Source organism: Trachinotus anak, unplaced genomic scaffold (genome assembly GCF_046630095.1).
Source record: "Trachinotus anak isolate AG129_WGS33_773 ecotype Australia unplaced genomic scaffold, CSIRO_AGI_Tana_v1 ptg000028l, whole genome shotgun sequence".
NCBI classification, from domain to species: domain Eukaryota; kingdom Metazoa; phylum Chordata; class Actinopteri; order Carangiformes; family Carangidae; genus Trachinotus; species Trachinotus anak.
The window spans coordinates 958,643-979,990 of record NW_027273879.1 but is presented as its reverse complement, the minus strand read 5'-3'; the positions used below and the strand labels follow the sequence as shown (position 1 = coordinate 979,990).

The 21,348-nt window shown below is 43.6% G+C and overlaps 2 protein-coding genes across 2 annotated transcripts; both read right to left on the bottom strand.

Moving 5' to 3' along the window:
- Positions 1-34: 34 nt before the first annotated feature.
- aebp1a (AE binding protein 1a) lies at positions 35-13,536 on the bottom strand. Its single transcript, XM_071466571.1, has 21 exons — positions 12,941-13,536; positions 10,304-10,549; positions 10,083-10,142; positions 8,832-8,891; positions 8,399-8,467; positions 7,857-7,916; positions 7,685-7,744; positions 6,608-6,691; positions 6,296-6,405; positions 6,070-6,209; positions 5,033-5,117; positions 4,793-4,937; positions 3,834-3,913; positions 3,619-3,742; positions 3,299-3,495; positions 2,767-2,940; positions 2,544-2,669; positions 2,217-2,463; positions 1,524-1,663; positions 1,148-1,247; positions 35-1,033 (listed from the first exon to the last, which is right to left on the bottom strand). The coding sequence occupies exons 1-21, from the start codon at positions 13,191-13,193 to the stop codon at positions 453-455; spliced, it is 3,141 nt and encodes a 1,046-aa protein (XP_071322672.1). The 5' UTR covers positions 13,194-13,536; the 3' UTR covers positions 35-452.
- Positions 13,537-17,503: 3,967 nt separating this feature from the next.
- Positions 17,504-19,000, bottom strand: pnx (posterior neuron-specific homeobox). Its single transcript, XM_071466793.1, has 2 exons — positions 18,137-19,000; positions 17,504-18,021 (listed from the first exon to the last, which is right to left on the bottom strand). Exons 1-2 carry the CDS (start codon positions 18,363-18,365, stop codon positions 17,510-17,512), a joined length of 741 nt encoding a protein of 246 aa, XP_071322894.1. The 5' UTR covers positions 18,366-19,000; the 3' UTR covers positions 17,504-17,509.
- Between the last annotated feature and the right edge of the window lie 2,348 nt (positions 19,001-21,348).

Here is a 21,348-nt window from a genome sequence, read left to right as displayed (position 1 = left end):
ATTTGAACCACAAAATAATGGACGGACAACAATGTTTTAGAAAATAACTTCATTTTAATCAAATGCATTCAGCAGTACATTACATCATTTAACTGAGGCTGGCAATCACACTGTAAAGCTACTAAAGAAACAGAAACACACATAGATTTCTTATGGAAAAGTACCTGTTCGTAATGTGACAAACTGTGTTTTGTTTTTCTGAGCAGAAACTCAATTAAATCTTCAGTCTCTGCTCAGCAGAGGCTTTTTATTCCTCATCAATTCTCTGTAAAGAATTTTCCAAATAAACAGAAGTGTCCTCTGGACATGCCCCTGAAATCAGGCTCCTCCCCACCCAGAGGTGAAAACTAGGCAATTACCGATCTGTGTGTTTTGGGTTTTTAAAGCTGTGATGTTGCAGCATCATAAAGTGGTTAGTATGGTCTTCGTTTAACATAAATGTGGTGTAGTGATCATTCAATAGTGTATTCAAAAGGGTAGTCCTGTGTGTACACCATTTTAAAGATGTCCTTGGTGAACGGGTTCTCAGTCTGCGAATTGTCCACAGGAAACCAAGAGTCGTACCAGGAGGTTGTTCTTTGGGTTTCAGGAGGTGGGGTTGTGGTTGTGGTTGTGGTTGTTGTCGTGGTTGTTGTTGTGGTTGTAGGAGTAGACGTGGTGCCGAGTCTGGCTCTTATCCTCTGCTGACGCATCCTGCGTAGTCGCATGATCCGGAACCGCCTCTGCCGCTCTGCTTTCTGAGCGATGGCGTGAGCGTCTGGCCCTGCAGCGGTGCTGCCGACTCCCACCGAGCTGGCCGCAGTCGTCTTCACCACATTGGCCTTGACGACCAGTCGAATTGGCCTCTTGCCGTTCATTGCCATGATCTGCTTGATGCGGTCCCAGTTGGATTTTGCCAGGGTGAAGCTGCACGGAGTGGCTCCAGAGTCGTAGCCCACCATGCACAGTCTGGTCTGAGGGGTGTAGCCGTCAGCTTTGGCCGTCACCCTGTACTCTCCGGGATTCAACAGCCGCCAGTAATCACCACCTACAGCTACAATTTTGGGAAGGTCGCTGGTTAGGATCTGGATTTCCTTTTAAAATGCAAAAACAAGGAATTGAATCATGAATATCAGGGAAAGTATCTGCATCATTGTGCCCAACGTACCCGTTCTGACATCATGCCGTACTCCCTCTACAGTTATCGTGGCGTTGGCCAGAAGATTTCCCTCCACATCCCTCACTACGCCCTTTATCCCTCGATTTACCTGCACAGGAAAACGGCACATTACACCTTAAACCCCACAGAAAGGAATCCACATCACGTATTCATTTCACCAGGAAACAACAGATACAAGCACAACTTTAAAGCCACTGTTTTTGAATTTTATGTTATAACAGCATCTTTTTAATTATTTATGACTCGGATCAGCAGTAGGGTGTCAGTCAGGCCCTTGATAGGTGGATGGAAAAGGTTCAGAGGTCACAGGAACCCCTCCGACCACTTTAAGAGACCAGCTCATACTGATGTGCCCAGTTCTCACTTGTTCGATGAAGGACAGCAGAGCCTCACGGTTGTTCTCCCACTCAAGGGGCAGCTCGCTTTCATGGGGAAACTTGTCGCAGCCCAAGAAGATGGAGAGCTCGAAGCAGTTGGTGTGAAGGTAGCTGAAGTCATTCATACCTGTGGGAGAGGACGGGGGCAGAGAGCTTGAAGTAAGGGTTGGTTAGATGGTTTTTTTTGTCCAGGCATCCACCACTGAGACCTCTGCCAGCACCCAGTAAATTCCCTGGACCCCCCCACCTCGAGGGGCCACAAAAGCCCCAGAATAATTACTTGTCAGATGTTTTTTGATAATTTTCATTGCTTGCAAATTTGTTGTAGGATCTGCACCAATTAAGTACAAAGTTCTGCAGTATTTCGTCATCATGTCGAAAGCCCCCCGAGTCGCAATTCAGTTCTTTACCTTTAATCATTCTTGACTGTGGTCACATTGTGTGTATACTTAAATAAACTTGTGTTACTGCAAACCAAAGCCCACATAAATGTAGTTGTCTGCCCATTTTTTCCTTGGGCCCTCAAACAGGGTAATCCCACCATAGTTACCACCAAGGAAAAGCAGAATAAATTATTTTATGAATCTTTCAGAAATGGTGGGTTAAGTTTTTTTCCAATCGTCCCTCCACCAGTCCTCTCTTGCCTTTTGATATCCTTGTACTACTGTGTCAGCACTTACTGCCCACCACTGGCTTCCAGCTGGCTCTGTTGATGATGCCCTGTCCCGCGGTGATGTCATCACCGTGGCAGGAGCCTCGCTGGGTCTCGGTCATGGTCAGATGGCTGTGGGCGTACGACATCGCCAGCCATCGAAACATGGCATCGTCTGGCGTCTCCCTCAGAGCTCCCTCGTTCTGCCGCTGAATACGGGCCCACGTCTCCTCGTTCATTTCGGCGTTAGACCTCCAACGCCGGCTGTCGGTCAGCTGTATATAAGCGAGGGAATCTAGGATTAGAGGCAATGTAAGAAGTTTAGGTAACAGCTCTAATGGTGTAAGATCCTTACAGAAATCTGTGGCCGCTGCATGTCGAATGGGTATGCGACCAGTTTTTCGCCTCCTTGCAAATTTGCTCCCAGCACAAATGGGTTGCGCTCCATCCAGGAAATGATGGCTTTGGTCTCAACACCAAGCTATGGAAGCAAGAAGCAGAGAAGTGCTTGGGTATTAATACATAGTTTAGGATTAAAATGCAATTCATTGGTCCTTGGTGACAATAAACAAACTCACAGAGCCGTTGAGGAAGTTTTCTGGGAGAGGGATGTGATGATTGGGCACGATACGTGGGACCCAGCCTCTGTCCTCGGCCCCCCACAGGATGCTGTTGAGGTCCGGGAAGTTCTGGAAGATGTCGTAACCTTCTTCAGTCCAGTGGCCCAGTTCCCAGTTCCCCATCTCTGAGCCCTGATGGACAGAAACAAGGACCACGTTAGATCTCTGAGAACATTTCACATCAGTAACTGAACATTCGACAAAGTGGTTCGACTTGCGTTCAGATCTCCAGAGACCGGACAGAGCCTCCTTCACACTCTACTGTGTATTTACTGTTTTATGGCAAACGTCTTATTGAGACAAAGACAAGATGAATAGGATGTAAAGAGACGTCAACATTCATTTTAAAATTTCAACAACAAACTTAATAGAAAATATCTTCAATTTAACCATAAAGGAACAAGCCAGTGGTTTAGTCTCACACTGGGTGACTTGAAAGACAAGTCGCTAATCTAATGATCGTCTGCCACCATGACCGGGCTCATCATACCATCTCATAGGCCAGCTCGTAGGCATCGGGGTTGAGCGAGGGCACCAGGTGTATCCTCACTCCGTCCACCAGGCGGCGCACTCTGGGGTTTTCGTCGTTGTACTCTTTGCACAGAAACTGCATCAGCAGGAGGAGGAGCTCCCGGCCCAGGGCCTCGTTACCATGGAGACCAGCAGTGTAGCGAAATTCTGGTTCACCTGGTGACGATACAACAAAACAAACATGCAACACCAAGACAGGTGACTTTATTCAATGAAAATCTATGGGTTTGAAGCATCAAAGGGTCACTCAGTTTTATACATTAGCTGCCGGCCTCGTACCTGACTCATGCTCCCCTGGGTTGTCGGAGATCTCCATGGCGTACATCTTCAGGCCCTGAGAGCTTTTACCAATGTTGTAAATCCTCGTGATGTTGGGACACTCCTCGTTTATCACCTTCATCATCTGGATGAGAGACAGGAGGAGAAAACACAGCTGTGATATTGCTGTTTGTGGAATTGTCAGTTTATTGGGTTTGGTGTTCTGATAAAAAGACCTGTCTCATCTCCTTGTAGTTGTGGTGTCTGAAGTCCAGGTCGTCTGATGGGTTCACTTCGTTCTCACTGCGATGAGAGCCTGAAAGAAGCAACACACTGATAACAGACCACTGCTGCTGAGAGGGTGTTGGCTTCTGCTGCTAGTTACGGGAAATGGTGGAAACACTTAGTTTTTCTGTGATGCGGTTATGTAATTCAGTCTTTAACGCTGAGGTTGTGAATCAGACTATTGTACATCATCATTCTTGGGTGAAACCAACTCAAAGTTTGGCCAAAGTTGTGTTTTTTCTTCCACCCCCAGCTCTGACTCATGAAGTCAAACCCATGAAACACCAAAAAAAGAAACCTGCATTCAAGCTCAAACAAAAAACTAATCTTAGTTCCTGAGGATCTTAAAGCTCCATGTTTTAACTTCTCCAGTGTTTTTATCTGAAGTGTTGATCTCCATCAGAAGATATATTTGTGGTTTTAAGAACCAAAAGCCATCTCAGTGTAGTTTTACATCTCCTCTCTCAGGCTTCTCTCTGGAGCTCTAGTAACGAAAGGTCAGTCAGTCAATCAGAAGAGAGGATCTGAGCCTCACTTCTGATTGGCTGACTGTTTTTGGAATGATCCAATAAAAATACAGCAGATTTCAGGTAAACACCAAATCCTGCAAGGTTGGATGGTGGGTCCAGGTGGGCGGGGCTTGGGGCAGTGACTGCTTTGTTGTGACATCACAAAGTTCCAGAAGTCCTGACGGCTGGTTTTAAGGCTCAGTTTCTGAATACAGGCTGTGTGCATTTCTCTGTGGACTGAGGCTTTGATACTTTCACAGTATTAATATTGAACCTTGACCTGCTTTATAATCACAAACACATGGACATCTACCTTTAGACTGGATGGAGCTTTAAAGATGTGAGTTTCTCCTGAGAACAGATAAGCTCAGCTTTGCCGTGACAGTGTCTGTGATACTCACTGGGGAGTTGACAGGCCAGGATCTCAGCTCTGAGACACAAGCTGCCGTTCCAGGTCTGAGGGAGGATGCGGATGTATCGTGCCACCATGGGTGTAGCAAACTGACTCATCACCGGTGTGTCCTTATCCACATTTCCATAGAACAACTGCAGCAGAGGGTCACAGAGGAAAGAAATTATGATCTTTGATGATGATCCGAACTGTGGATATTATTTATTTGTATTGTTTAATTTCCACTCACCCATTCAGCGTAGCCGTCGTGAAGTACAGTCCAGTCCCGACTGTCGTTACTGAAGGCCACGAAGTAGGACGACACGAAATCCTCACTAGGAAATAAATTAGATTAATGAGTCCATGTTTGCACTGACCAAGCTCTTTCTGGCAGGAAAAAATATATAAATATATATAATATATATTTGTCAGAATGACAAATGTAAAAATCTGCGCTAATCAATATTTCTGTATCAACACTGGATCAAATAACAGAGCTAAAAGAGAGATTCCCTCTCCCTCTCTTTTTTTTCCTACTAGAATCTTATGTTTTATATCTACCATAGGTATTTCTTATTTATTTTCTTTATGTCAGTCTCAACATTAATTTTTTTTTGTACTCCCATAGACATGAGATACAAATGTACCACAAATCATCCTCTGTGAGGCTGTACTTATGCTGCCTTCATGTCAAATTGGAGTTATAGTAATTACCAGTTTCCCTCCTGTAAACAGTACCTCAACGTTGTAATTATGACTCGGAAAGTCAAATCTTTCTGAAAGCTCCAGTGTATCTGACTCACTTACTAATAAACACCACTGCAAAACACTGAACCATGTTTCAGTGTAATTAAAGCCACATTTAACAGTTATTGTGTTATATTGTCGTTGCACAGTGTTGTTTAACTCTTACACAACCAGCTCTGTAATAACACAACTGTAATAACACAACAGCCTCCTCTACACACCATCTCATGTGACCTGAAAACAGCTGACTGAGAATTTTGTCTTATGCAGGTTTTGGTTGTAAAACAAATTAGTGGAAAACAACAGCCCACAGTTCTGGAGACGTTTCACTAAAAACAAAACTAGCAAAGCTCACGGTGGCAGCAGAGGGTTCATCCTCTGGGGAACATGAATGCTTTTACACAGTTTCATAGTTATCCATCCGACAGTTGTTGAGATATTTCAGTCTGGATCAAAGTGGTGGAGTCACGCTGCTCGCACGAGTAAAAGCTAACCACAGCCACACTGATGTGTTTTAGGAGATGAGGATTTAGGACTCACAGCTGCTCTGAGTTTCTTCCCTGAGTGATGACCCCAGTGAACTCCACCTCCCGACGGGCATCGACCTCGAACCAGTGGTTAGTCTCCTCCGGCTCTGCGCACCACGCGCCGCCGTACAGATCCTCCTCGTTATCAGAGCCCTGCAGATGAGCACAGGACCTAAGCTTTCGAGCCCAACCCGTGACTCTCCTCACAAACTCTGGACCAGACGAGCTGTGTGCTGTACCTGCATGTTGAGTCGTCCCCTCTGAGCCGCAAAGCCATGGTGAGACTGAGAGGAAGCCAGCAGCTGGTCGTCTTCCACCCGGTGAGACTCCAAACCCAGAGGAGGACACTCTGAGAGAAAAAACACAACACGCAGACACACATCAACAGGATCTGGCTGACACATGAGCCAGGAAGTCTCTCATTGGCCTGACACGTGGGAGGGTCTGTCAGAAACAATGCAAAACCCTACTAACCTTATATAACTCCTTCTGTGTTTAATTTTAAATCAAGTAAACAGAAATTAAAATTTAAGGTGACGTCATTCTCTTACTTTTGGGTTCAGCAGGCACTGAAATCCGCCTCAGCCGCTCCGCCTCCTCCTCCTCCTCCTCCCACTTCTTCCTCAGCCGCTCGGCTTTCAGCGCGTAATGAGAAAACAGTATGTGTTAAAACATGTTTTCACATGGACCCTGCTCTCCAGCCACCACCACCACACAAAATATTTCCCTGTGTGCTCGTCCAGTTCATCTACGCTCAAACTTCCCTCATGTGTTTCCTGCCTGAAATATGGGTTAGTTCAGTCTGTTTGAGTTCATGTCTTCAAGGTCAATTGGAGCGGATTCTCCTGATGTTTCATTTAATTTTAACAGAAAATACCAAGAACAAAATGTTGCATCAGACTCAGTTATCAAAGTGATCTCGTCTGCACCCTCCCTCCTGGCTCCTGATATCATCGTCCACCACAGGACGCTGAGCAGAGCTGCTGCTGGAAATACCTCCATCCTCCATCTCCTCTTATCTCCTCTGTCTTTTTTTTTTTTTTTTAAACTAACAGCTGAAGAATTAAGGATGAAGGAAAATCTGGTGTTTTTCTACATTTTTCTCATTGTGTACAAATACCATGAAAAGGTCCGTCTCTCAGAACCTTCCTCCTCTGTCGGCTTCCAGCTCCAGGGCCATTTAGTCACAAATTAAAATTTTGACCACCAATGTTGTTGCAGTTCATCCGCAGGAGAACATGAATGTCTGAACCTGATTTCATGACAATCTAATCAATAGTTCCTGTGTTGTAGAGCAGCCATGATGGTAATATCACTGAAACAGCTGGTCAACAAACGTCACTCAAACAGGAGTAAAAAGTGTATTTGTTGGGGACTATTTTCAGCAGTGGACTAATACAGATTTGGTTAGGGTTAGATGTTTGACAGCGAGATGGTTGCATGTGGGATTAAAGAATTTGTCCCCCAGTAAAAAAACGAGCCCACAGGTCGTCTGTCAGCAGGTTACTATGACCCAGAGTTAGGTTACACACATTCATGCCTGGTTCTGGTCTTTTCACTGGGTGTAATTAAGAATAAAAAAATGTGACAGAGTTATCATGATTTCAAAAAAGGGAAATTAAAAAAACCTTTCTCCGCCTTTTCCTTCCGAGCTCTCTCCTCCTCTTCCTCTTGTTTCTTAGCAGCCACTGTGGAGGGAGAATCACACACAGAAAACAGCTCAGGTCAGTGATGGAGATCTGCACTTTATATGTAATAAATAAAACTAACTGAGGAAGAAACAGTCAGTGGTGGACGTACAGTCAGCGTAATCGTATTCTTCATACCAGGGACCTACATATGGAACTATGGTGGTTTCCTCTGAAACAGAAGCAAACAGATGAACACACGATTACAGCCAATTACTGATACTGATACTTTTTATTGCCAAAAGCAGCTATTGTTCTATTAGCTGCTATTAGCCTTCTTAATTACCTGCCTTATATTCTAATTACTATCAAATAATTTGGTAAACATGAGACATTTCTAATCACTTAATCACATGCATGTTTAAACACACATCAGTTTTTAAAGTAAATAACAAATAAGTAATAAAAAAATTAATTTTCTTAGGTATTGATCCCACTGGCACGTATAGATGTTTAAAACAAGAACTGGTAGTGTTGCAGAGAGAGCAGAGGGCTGAGCCAAGAAAAAAAAAAAGATATTATAAAACTCATCCTTCATCAATTAAAATGTTTTCAACCATTTAAATCCATTTTAACACATTTCATCAAATTCATCTTGATAAAAACTTTCTCACAACCTCGGCCTTGTGTAACAGATGTGTAACAGATGTGTACCTGGTATGTACATGACGACCTCAGTAGCTGTGGTTTCTTTCCTATCGGGGTATCCACCAGGCACCTCATCTGTAGGAAGCACAGCACATGATTTTATCTGCTTTAAAATTTAGGAGACAAATAATTTGTAGCATAATGATCATATAATGGTTTTATGGCCAAATCTGTGCCATCAAACCAAAAAGAAACTCCAGTTCGCTTTTACGCTTCATTTCCCAGAAGTCTGTCTTCGTTTGTGTGTTCAAAACATTGAAATAATAAATCTGTCTAATGGAGAACAGCAGGATCTTGCTTTGATTGCGCCTCCGTGTGCAGCTCTTCATACACTCTCACTTTTTCACGGCCCTAGAAATCGACTGGAACCTCTGAGCTTTGTCATGAAAGGCTTCATCAAACTTTTGGCTGTGATTGAGACGATGCTGATGAAACCTACATTTGGCGTCCCAGTAGTCGGCGTCGAGCTCGGTCAGAGGTTTTGTCGGCTTCTTGTCAACTGCGAAAAAGAGACAAGGAGGTGGTGTTAGTTTTAAACCTTTACCTGTGAATAAATGAAATAATATGAAGGCTGTTTCGCTGCTAAATGCTCCTCTCTGTTCACCAGCTGCTCTGACGGAGTCTGTCTGCTGTCGGCTGCTGAGCAGGTCGAGGACTGAGGCTTTCTACAGCCGAGTCTCTGAAAACGATGCTGAGAGAGCGAACCATGGTAAAGTTGTCCATAAAACAACAACAATCAGCTAAAAGTCACTAAAACTCTGTAAACCTGATGTGAGCTGTGGATTTGACTCATGTTAATGTTGTCTCACAGCAATATCTGCTAACGTTAGCTAACATTAGCCATCGTAAGCTACTGGTCATCAAAATGAAGCTTCAGCAGTGAAGAGCTGAGAGCTGCAGTTCCTCTAATGACCACCAGAGTCTGGCTCCAGCAGTGAGTCAGTCCCACAGACTCCCATGTTCACATGTCCAACTTTACAGCAGAAAGGAACATGTTTACAGCCTGGTACAGAAACTGTTCTGCTCTCTAGAGATCATTTCCTCCTTCATGACACCTGTACGGCTGAATTTATACAACTCACCTGTTCACATTTTATTAAGGACTAAAGTGATGGAGAATTGAGGGCGTGGCCTCTTTGAGTGACAGGTGGGTGAGTGTATGCTTGCCAAAAACCAACATGCACCAAAGTCTCAGCTCCACTCAGGCCCCACCTCTTTATCCATTTTTAGATTAGCTGGGAGTTAGGGGCGGAGTCAGGCACTGCCAAGATGGCGACAGTGGAGCAGCTCACTCTGAGCTCGTCAGAAACCGGTGGGTGATGTCACAGAGGCCCCGCCCATCTTTATTTACAGTCTGTGTAAAACGGGGTATTAAGTTGAGTGAGGTTGTGTTTTATTGTTTATGAAATTATTTGCTCTCATGTAGTGCTGCTTTAAAGTTTGCTGCAATAGTTAGTTTCCACCAAAAGTGATTTTTTTTTCTTTTATTTAATTGATTTTTGTACAAATCTATTAATATCAAAGTGTGAATAGTGTAAATGAAAGCTGTAGTGACTCAAACATTATTTTAAACTTGAGCAAACATCACTACAGGAACATTTTCAGGGTTTCAAGTCTCTGTTTTATATGACTGTTATTTTATTGTGTGAACAAGCACTAAAACCAGCTCAGTGACCTGTGAAAGTCTTACCCAGGTCTGGCTCAACAGGCTCTTCCCTCTCAGGCACCTTTGGGATCTCAGGTCGAATCACTGTAAAGACAAAGCGAAAGAGTTAAAGGCTGTTTAGTTTAATGTTAATGAGCTCATTTTAGTTGTATTTTTACATTTCAGTTTTAGAAAGACCTTGAATTTTCATCAATATGAAGTGAAATTCTTTACTTTTTGAAAACATGAATGTGAAAAGTACGTACATGTGTCCCAGCCCAGCTCGAGCAGCAGTTTCTCCTCCTCCTCCTCCAGAGAAGGACGCTTGGTGTTTGGCTGCACCGTGGTTGTTGCCTTTGTTTTCTTGGTGGGTTTGGGCGCCTTCGGCTTCTTTGTGGGTTTTTGTGCTTTGGGTTTCTTGGTGGGTTTTGGGGCTTTTGGCTTTTTGGTTGGCTTAGGGGCTTTCTGCTTCTTTGCCTTGGCTTCCTTCTCCGCTGCTTTCTTTGCTCTGGCTTCAGACACGAGGGTTAAAGGAGGAAAAGATTCAGTTACAGTGTGTGGACATGTATGAAAGAGAGCATGGCACATGAAGCAGCTGCGGAGCTTCTTTAAACATTTTATTGCAGAGTTATATGAACTTTTATTGCCAAATGTTTCTCTCCAGTCTTTCTTTATACTCTTCTTTAATTTGTTTGTCTGCACACATGTATTTACAGCTCACATCATGGCAGCAACACAGACAGACACTGTTGTAGCATGAAGTCAGCAGGGCCTGGTCCTGAAGGAGATTTCAGTCACCTCATTGGTTTGTTTTGGTCTGAGACCAACCAGTGAAGCGCTTTGCCAGAGACTAATTACCTCCCCGCCAGTGGCTCCTTTGACAACACTGTCCATGACAGAATCGTTATATAAGAGTAGACAGACTTCTACGTCTTCTTCAAGTCCAGACTTCAGTATTCAAGAGACGAAGGTCAGAGATAAACAAGCGGATGGACGGGGGCGACCTCAGGACCTCCAGACTCAAACCGTTTCCAGACATGCAGAGGTGTTGTGTTACGCCCTCTCAAGTGTCTGATGAGAAACTGCGTATAAACTTGAAAGTATAGAATAGTTGGCTTCAGGCTGAACGACATATATACAGAGAGGAATATTACAGGGAGGACGTGTTCAAAGGCTTTGGTGTTTTTAATCCTCCCTTGTTTTACAACCATCATCAGACGCCAACACAGACACAGAGAGCTGCTTGTTTTCCTCTGCTAGACGTATTTCCTGATGTTCTACCAGTCCTTAAACACAACAGTCCCTCGCCATCGACCCATTACTCACCTGGGGTGAAGCTGGTGGCCACTTTTCATTTCTGTCAGTCACCTTTTCTTGGCATTTCCACTGGACACAGACATTCACATTCAACACTTATATTACATCACACGACCTGTGAGAGTGAAAGAGGCCTTTTGAATTTTTAATATCCAGGATCTGACCTCAAAGCTTTTGCTGTTATGTTTTCTCAGACACAGTTATGATGTCTGCAGGTCAGTCGCTTCTCGGTCATTTAAAAATGAAAATTTGTTCAGAAACTTGAGCTAAGATGGACTCTGCATTATTACTTAATATTGTGGCCCTCACTTGTAGTCGAAACGGTGTCAAAATCTCATCAAAGACCTAAATTATTTCATCTCAGTTTTGGGGGCCAGTAGGGGCCCGAGATCAAACTTTTGCCTCTGGGCCCTCTAACAGGTTCATGTGGCCATGCCTGCAGTAAATCAGTCCCAAAGTTCCTGGCAGAACACCAGAGTAAGCAGAAGATAACAGCATCCACAGCGTTGACAGGCTCCAAAAATCTGTGCAGAGAAAGACCAACAAATAATCTCCACACTGTGAGCTGCAGCTGAAGTCCTCATGAGCAAGGCACTGAGCCCCACGCCTGTGAGTGTGGATCTAAAAATATGACTAAAGGGCCGATAAAGACTTTTGCACACTCAGCAAAACCTTCCCTGGATAAACAAAGCTGGGGAGAGATGAGCGATTGTTGGGGGGTCTCAGGTTTTGTTAATGATGGCCTTTTATGTAACTCACATCAGCCACATGTTTAAACAGCTCTGGCTGCTGGGTTTGTGGTTTTGCTTGATGCAGTGGAAACTTAACATTGAGAACATCAGTGCCGTTGCATCAGTGCTACTGAAAGTGGGCCTCTCATAAATCCTGTCTGCTTACTTATGGAAAAATCATAGTGGAAATATTTCTGCTGTTGCTCAGACTTGTGTGTGTGTGTGTTTTTTTTTTGTTTTTTTTTTACAGATGAGTCTTTCTTCTAGACATAATTGAGGCAGAGATGTCACTCACTCTTACAGTCAAGGCTCATTTTCTGATCATTGTGCAAAACAAGCTACTAAAAGTTTTACGGTTGTGTTGTGTTCCTGGCAGAGAAAGCAGGTCATGTATGCGACGGTATCGGCCAAGAAAATGTCAGACCACCAACTGAATCACTGCGAGTTTCTGGCCTGCCATCTCTGAATCACTCAGATATTTTAAACAAAACAAATTCCCCAACTCCTCTGCTGTAAACCACAAAGGAAGCACTACTGAAAAAGACTATATAGAGGTAAGAAAGGAGGAAAGAGAGAAAGCTGCACTAGATAAGAGAGAGCTTCAAACCAAATGTTTTCCTGCCTCAGAGATTGACTGCAGCCTTTCCTGTCTGTGTATCCTCAGCGTCTTGGCTGCAAGCTGTGGCTAAAAGCTCAGAGAGGAGTCGAGTCCAGGAAAGGTCAAGACAAATCTTGCACATTCACACCCATGAACACTTAAATTCAGTGACTGGTGAACATCGTCTGAGCAGCAGACTTAGTGACGGCGTGTTAGTCATTCCCCGGCTAAGTGTGTTTGCAGACACTCCTACTTACCTGCCTCAATTTCCTCAGGTGTTTTCTTCTTCTTTGGCTTTGTCTTCTCTGCTCCCACTGCTTCAGTAGGCTCATCTGACATTTCAACATCTCCCCCCTCCTCCCCCTGCCTCCTGGGTTTGACCAGTCCTCGGGTTTCTCTCACCTGGACCCGGTCTCTGGAGAGTTTGTCCTCCTTCACATCTTCTCCAGCACAGATCAGGGCACAGCACAGGGTCAAACTGACCCAGACGACCAGCACCTCAGCCCTCATTTCTCCAATGAAGACACAGCTCAGACGAATGAGAAACAGACCACGCGTGCTCCAGGAATATCCTCAGATCTCAAACTAGCCGTGAAAATAACTTTGGACTCACAATAACCAACATCTGACCTGCAGATGCAGAGCCTCAGCCGTCTCGGGTCACCAGACTTCGAGGTCCTTAAGAAGTCTCAGGCGACATGAAAGGAGAGAACAACCGGATGAGCTTGTGGAGGTCTGGAGAGCTTCCTCCTCTCTGATGGAGAGTCAGTGTGGAAGAGGAAGAAGACGTCGGGGGCTGGAAGTTTTAAAGAAGCCTCCTGGTCGTGCTGCAGCTGAGGAAATGCATCTGTCTGGGGTGGATTTTCAGCAACAGCAAAGCTACACACCTCCTTGCCTCGTCCTGCTCCCTCCTCCTCTCCCACACACTCCTCAGTCACATCTCTCCCTCATGGCCCTTCACCCCCTTTTCCCCTCACCCATCTCTAAGCAGAGGGGAGGAGCATCTGCTGTATGTGACATTCCTACCGGGGAGGGAGGAAAGAAAGAAAATTAAAGAAAGGCTTTTAACTCTGGTTCACAGAGGAGCAGAGAATGACTGTTGTTCAACCACAGTGTAGTTCATGTGGAGTCAGTTTGGAAATGAAATCTTAGAAAACATAACAGAACAGGAGGAAGACATTTAAAACTGTCTGAGCCTCCACAGTTCCTCTGAATAGAAAAGCAGACATCAGGACCTCATGGACATTACAACAGAAAGACATATGGAGGGAAAATGAGGTTGATAAAGAAATGAGAGGAAAAATAAGAGATGGATGCTGCTGTTCCCTGGTGTGCAAACCTAAAGTAGTTTAAAGGTCCCATATTATATAAAGGTAGATGTCCATGTGTTTGTGATTATAAAGCAGGTCTAGGTTCTATATTAATACTGTGAAAGTATCAAAGCCTCAGTCCACAGAGAAATGCACACAGCCTGTATTCAGAAACCGAGCCTTAAAACCAGCCGTCAGGACTTCTGGAACTTTGTGATGTCACAACAAAGCAGTCACTGCTCTCGACCACGCACCCATCCCCGCCCACCTGGACCCACCATCCAACCTTGCAGGATTTGGTTTCTCTGAGAGTTTACCTGAAATCTGCTGTATACTTATTCAGAAAACAGTGAGCCAATCAAACTCTGAGGAGCTGCAGATTTGGGTGACAGTTATTTTTTGGGTTTGTCACTAAGAGCAGCTCCTATTGTTCATATATTTATATTGATAAGTGCAGCTTTAGCCTATTAATAGTGAAATGTTCCTTGTTCTGCAGCTGCAGACTGCACCTTCAGATTTGTCCAGATGTAAAAATCAAATATGTGACGGCTCCAAATGTTTCTCTCACGTTTGGCCCAAAAGATTTAAATCCCGCTCCCTCGCTCTGCAGAGGACATGTCCTGACTGTCAGTGTTGACCTCTCCCTCTGTGCAGGAACTCACTCCAACATCTCCATAATCAAACTGTGGCCAAATCTGGATTATGACTAAACTTTAAATCTTGCAGCATGTTCTGGACATAGTCAAACTCCATGCAGTTTTTCATACTAACAGGCCTGAGAGGCATGAAGAGCAAGTTTAAAACAATCTGATGGGGACAAAAATGTGCACTCAACTGTGGTGAGTGGTTTTATTAAGTAATGCTGCACCTAGATGAAGAAATTGTATTACATAACACTTTTTGATTGTGGTCTACGTCTCGGTCACCGATGGGGTCACGCAGCATTACCTCAGTCAGAAAAACTGTGAACAGATGTGAGGACTGTTTATTTCTGGGTGAACCAATTGAGTCATGTTGTAAAGTTGACGGAGAGACATTCTGTTCTGCTTGGTCATCTCGCCTCCAGCAGGCCTCTTAAAAGTGCTGATAGCATGCACACAATAAAGAACACAATCCCTCCGACAGTTGAGACAAACCACAAATATCTCAGTCTCATGGTGGCGCTACAGGGAAAGTCAGCACATCACCAGCGTCTGTTGGATCCATGGCCCTCAAACAATGTTCCAGCGCCTCCAGTTTTTTTTTTTTAACAAACTTTATTGAAGTATATCAATTTTACAAACAAAGTGGCAAAATATTATGTGAAAGTAGCTGTTGAGGTATTTCACCCTGAAACAGCGCCCCCTAGAGCCGCAGGCGTATTGGCCCTTTGTTGTCATGGTTACAGTAATAAACATGCGGACCGAGAGCAGCACCCAGCTCCATCACCATGGTTACTATAGTAACAGTCATGGCTTGGTCAGGTTTAGGTAAAGATGGTGATTTGGGTTAAAATAAGTTCTTCCTCAACATTAGATGATCTTTGTTGTCATGGTTACAATAATAACAGTGAACAGTCATGGATGATAGAAACAACATAAACTGCTCCTGTCACATGGGAATCGAACACCGCTCTCCTGGTTCATATTCATCCATCCACCCCAACCTCCTCCTGACGTGGACTCTGTCGCTCTATAAACTACGTCACCGCACTTTTCCCTTTGCTCCTGTCATCATCACTACCACTAGATGTCGCCTAGCAACAGAACCTAACTGTGGGTCATAGTGACCTGCTGACAGATGACCTCTGACCTTGTTTTTCACAGGACAGTCTCCACTCATTGTGTATTGGACTAACGTGTTTATTACACATGGAAATAAAATAAATACACTTGAATCTGCTGGAACTCATTTTCAGAAACCTGTACCTCGGAGCAGGAAGCAGGATGTTGAATTCTAAAGAATATGGTCTTGATTTGTTAAAACAGATTTAATTTTCCAGGTGATTTGCTGTCTGACGCTCTGAAAACAAGCAGCAGCAGCAGCAGTAATCTAGTCTTCCTCTTTCTAATGATCCCTGTGATTTTACTCCAGTTTTTCTTTGCACATTCAGATTCCCAAGCCAGCAAACGAGTGAGAAGATCAGGACGATGGGTCTGTAAAACAACACTGTTGTTTGATCCCAGCGGCTGCTCAGCTGTGTATCGTAAACATATCTTGACTTTGCAGTGAAGGAAACATACACAGAGGAGGACTGAAAAAACTCACTCGTGTTTTATCATGAACCATGGAAAAAACTCTGAATTTGTTTCCATAAGATATTGACTCATTGCCCAGCTCGTGCCTGTGTGTGTGTGACAATAGCCTCTCTATCTTATGTTTTCTGTTGCCTCCATCTGTTTCCAATACGGTGGAGGTGGTGTCAGATCTGTTTCACTCTGTTAGGCTCAGCCTGCCAACAGCTGATCGCAACTCTATATTTCATCTCATCGAAATTCATTTTGGATATTTGAAGATTTATTTATCTAGTAAAGGAATCTCAGAATTGATAGCACTGTGCAAAAAGTCAATACAAATTAATGATTTTACCCTGATGTTAATTCTTACATGATTTTCCAAAGGACAGTTTGATTCTCATTGATTTATTAAAACTTAATACTTCACTGCTTTGTCTCATTCTCCTCAATGGATGAACAAAACCCCGACTTCTGAGGATAAGAGTATGTGCTAAATTACATACAGATGTGCTCAGGAGCGTGTGTGTGTGTGTGTGTGTGTGTGTGTGTGTGTGTGTAAAAAGCATCTCAAGAAACAAGATTAAAGCAGAGGATGGTCCTTTCATGTGTGTGTGTTTGTGTGTTTTGAAATACTTTTATTACAGTTTAACTTGGCCCAGAAAGTGTTGGACCATCTGTTCTCTCTCTCTCTCTCACTAAGACCCTCTAAATCTTTATATGTGACCAGTTAAATTAATATTTAGCTGTTTAAAAAGCGTTCAAGACGTTTTGTTTGACTTAACAATGTGACAGAAATCTGACTGTTTCAAACAGAACCTGCATTAGATATCATTCACCATCATCAGGTCAAAAATGGTTTGGTCCAACACTTCGTTTCTGACCAACAAACTAAAGACATTCCCATCAGCCTGAGCTGACTGTGTGTTTAGACCATAATAATGTGTCCATTATTGTCTGTGAGTATTAAAGCAAAACCGTTAGTTTTACATCATCTTTGAGCAACAAGCAGCTGAACTGAGGAAATACATGAACAACCAGTTTTGTTATATATTTGTTATATAATCACCTATTTCATTTTTTTCTCCAACATTTGATCTTAAAGGGTTAAAAAGAGTTTTGTCTTTGATCATTTTCTGGCTGAGAGTGGAGACTTAGGTCGTGTATTTTACAAAAACAGGAACCAATGACACCAAGGTTTAATAAAAATGTTTATCAAAATAAGTTATAGTATAATTACATTAGAAAATATTTAACATTTCTTATCCATTGTCACATTCTACACTCAGTCCTGTGGGGCTCTTTACCAGCTCTGCTGGGTGTTGAGAGCAGTGCCATGCTTGGCAGCAGCTGTCTGCAGGTCCTGGAGCCTGAAGTAACGCGGGGGAGGCGGCAGCGGCGCAGAGAGCTGCAGCGGGGCGCGCAGCCGGCAGCAGAGAGGCCTGTAGGTCAGAGCCGGGCAGACAGGAGGGGGGGGTGGGGTGAGGCCTGAGGGGAAGCCGTGCTCCTCCTCTGGCTCACGCTCCTTCTTCCACTTGGTGCGTCTGTTCTGAAACCAGATCTTGACCTGAGTCTCGGAGAGGCGCAGGGCCGAGGCGATGGTGTGCCGCTCCAGCACCGACAGGTAGTGGCACCGCTGGAAGCTGCGCTCCAGGATCTGCAGCTGCTCCACGGTGAAGGCGGTGCGGATCCGCCGGCTCTTCGCCTTTGACCTCTGGAGCTTCCCCGGACACGGTGCCGCCTCCTCCTCCTCCCCCGGGCTGCAGCTCTCACCTGCCGGGGGATGCTGCTTCCCTCTGCTTTTAGTGGAAGCTCCTAAAATAAAACAAATCCATTGATTCATTTAACAGCTGCAAGTTACCTCCTCTCTGCAGGTGTAAATGCACAAACAGGTCTGAACTGTCTCCGGCCTGAAGGGCTTAGCTCTCACCTGTAGCTGCTGCATCATCAGCACAGAATATTTTCCTTGTAAACTTTGTGGGATCCAAAATATCCTCCACAGAAAAAGGAGTTCTGTGGATCAGCGGGAGTTTGGCTGCAGCTGGCTGCATTTCAGCTCCTGTGGACCGGTCCGGGCAGGCAGCGGTGTCGGGGTGAGCCTGTGCCTCCCCGGGCTTTATATACGCAGCCTCTGCACACGCCGCCGGGCGCTTGCACATTTACATCTCATTCAGAAAGTTACACAAATGAAGCCAAGCGTCCCACAGGAACGACCCCTCCTGCGCCTCCCCTGCGCAGACACGCTCCGGCCGCTGGACCCCCGTGCCGGCACTTCACTATGCAAATGCCCGCTCTCAGCTGGGGGGGCGCCGAGCCTGTTATTTATTGCTGGGCATCTGGTTAAAATGTGCCCCCTGTCTTTGCCTCCGTGTTCCTCATTGTGGTTTGTCTTGTCAGTGTGTGCCGCTGTGAGATTTTGCGCCTCCTGTGATGTTAATTGATGGACTCTTCAAAGGGAAAGTTTGCGCCTCTTGTGTCGCAGTTTCCATCCACACAAAGCTCCGAGGTTTAATGAGAAGCCACTAACAACTTTATGAGAGCTATCGACCATCTGATCTCTGCAGCCACTTCCCGCCCCAGCCCTGCTGCCTGAGAGGAGACACCCAGGGGGAGGCTGGGGGCGACAACAACTGATTAACTGGCTGATGAAACAGTAATTACTTATTTTAACATAAGAGAATACAAACATAAAGAATACAATTTCTGAACTTATGATATAGGCCTATTTGCCTGCTCTGTTTATCATCAGCAATAACTAAATTGTGCCTATTCAGACTGAAGGTAGACCCATGTTCAACACAAAACACAACTCAATAGTTGTACTTTGATAAATATTATTGCATTAAATAAATAATACTATAATATTATCGTAAAACAATGCATATTTTCAGAATATAATGCTTATTGAGACAAAAAGTTAATGTATTTTTAAAATGTTGCAACCCTCCCTGGTCTGTGTTGCAGGGTTGGGGTCAGTTGCAACATCAGTTGAAGAAGTTCTTCCATTCAAAAAATACTGTGGATGATGTGTCGTGTGTAATTATCTTTAAATGGATAATGAACAGACAGATGTACAGTAAATTTCATATGTAAAAGTTTGGTGGTCGGGTCCAAATAGTCTCTGAGTAACTGAGAAAAATGCAACCATCCCCAGTCTCTCCTAACTGAAATCAGTTAAAGTTTTTTTTTCCATCACTGTTAATGATTTAATAGACAACCTTCCAGCTCATTGTTTTATTTAAAAAATGCTGAAATGATGAATAAATCTATTATAATCTATTAAAATTACATATTGTTAATGAATTTGAAGTCCTTTATCAAACACTCTTTGTCTATTTCTGTTGAAGATCATTAAAAACTGAATATCTTTAGGTGTCATATAAAATATAATTAACAGATTTACTCAGATTAAGCTGCATATACATTGAGTCATTTAGCTGCAGCTCTTAGACTAAATATTCAGTTTTGTTGGTTAAAGCAATAAGTTATTGCATATGTGACTGAGGATCAGGGGGTTTATACAAGCAGGTGCTAATCTTTATGTCCTTAAGATAAAGCAAAATAGAGAGATAGCCTATTAAATTTTTTTCACCCATATATAACTTCTCTTAAAATAAATGCTGCTGGTGGCTCTGGGTGATGGAGCTCCTCAGTCCTACTGTCCCATCAGTGGCTCAGTCCCTGTGGAAGAAATTAACCTTGAAACACTTTAAAGGGAAACATAAAGAAACTTGAATTAATTTGTTAATTAGACAAAATGCTGCACAATGTAGAGGTGGAGATGTTAATTAAAGGACCTGTGTATCAGCTGTGGTGACAGTGAGGAGTTCAGACATAAAATCATTTTTTAAGATCACACTTATCTTTAAATAGTTTTGCTTTGTTGGCAGATTTATCTCCCGCCAGTGCCTTCATTAACGCCATAATACAGATAACAGTCGCATCTTTAAAGCCACATTATTGGTTATAGTTTCTTAAAACACACAATAGCCGTTCCTCATAAAGTAAAGGAGGGTCCACGGGGGCTGAGAGTCGGGGGGTAAATGATCTTGTGGAGGTATAAGTCATAAAGGTGGCAGCTGCCGGTGAGCTCCCAGCCACAGACACCTACAGAGACACTGGTATTGAAAGGACGAGAGAGGCCGGCCCATCAGGACAATTAGCAGATGTCACCAGTAAGTTTGACCCGCTCTGACCCCGGGCTTTGTTCAGCAGAACAGGGGGAAACGGAGAGACTCTGTGGGGGAAACTGGTGGAGAGAAAAAAGATGAGGAGGTGAAAAAATGAGATGAGGAGGGATGGAGGGGGGAGGTGAGACAGGGAATATTAGTCATGCTCTGCAGCCTCAGTTAAAGATACAAAGCCTCATTTCAAGCTTTTCAATGATCAATCAATTAAACAGAAAATCAAACAGAGCACGACTCTCCTGATTTTCTCCTCCTCATGACCCATATCAAAGCAAAAGCAGGGGTGGTCATGATGCAGCAGATCAGTCCCATCAGTGATATATTATCATCATTAAGCAGCTTGTTAGTGTTGTAGTTGGTCCAGGTGGTTGTTTTTTCTTCTTTACAGAGCTTTGGGTCATTTATCTCCAACAGTGCATCATATTTCATCAGGTGATTCGATGGTTTTTAACTTGAATAACTGGTAACGTCTCCAACTGTCGGATGAATCTAATGCAGTAAAAATATTTCCCTCTGAAATGTTTTAAAGAAGAAGTTGCATAAAATGGAAAACAATCAAGTTAAGTACAAGTACCTCTAAACTGTACCGAGGTACAGTAGATACAGTAAAAGTACTGCTAGCTGCATTAAGAAGTAGCAAGATTTTTAAAATTCGAATAAATAAAATAAAACTAGGTAGAATAGATAAAAGACAGTGACAAATAAAACCAAAGAAAGGGAATATAAATTTGTAAAAATGTGGATACAATTAAATAAATGAAAAAATGATTAAATAAAGTAAATAAAGTATTATAATCAAAAGCCACGCTAAAAACGTAGGTTGTAATTTCATTTGTACGTCTTTGAATCCCAATCCAGTAACCACCAGTTCACTGACATAGATCCAGCGCGTTCATCACTGTTCTGACTTTTATGTTCAGCAGCTGATCAGGTTCATGGATGTGCAAATGCATCC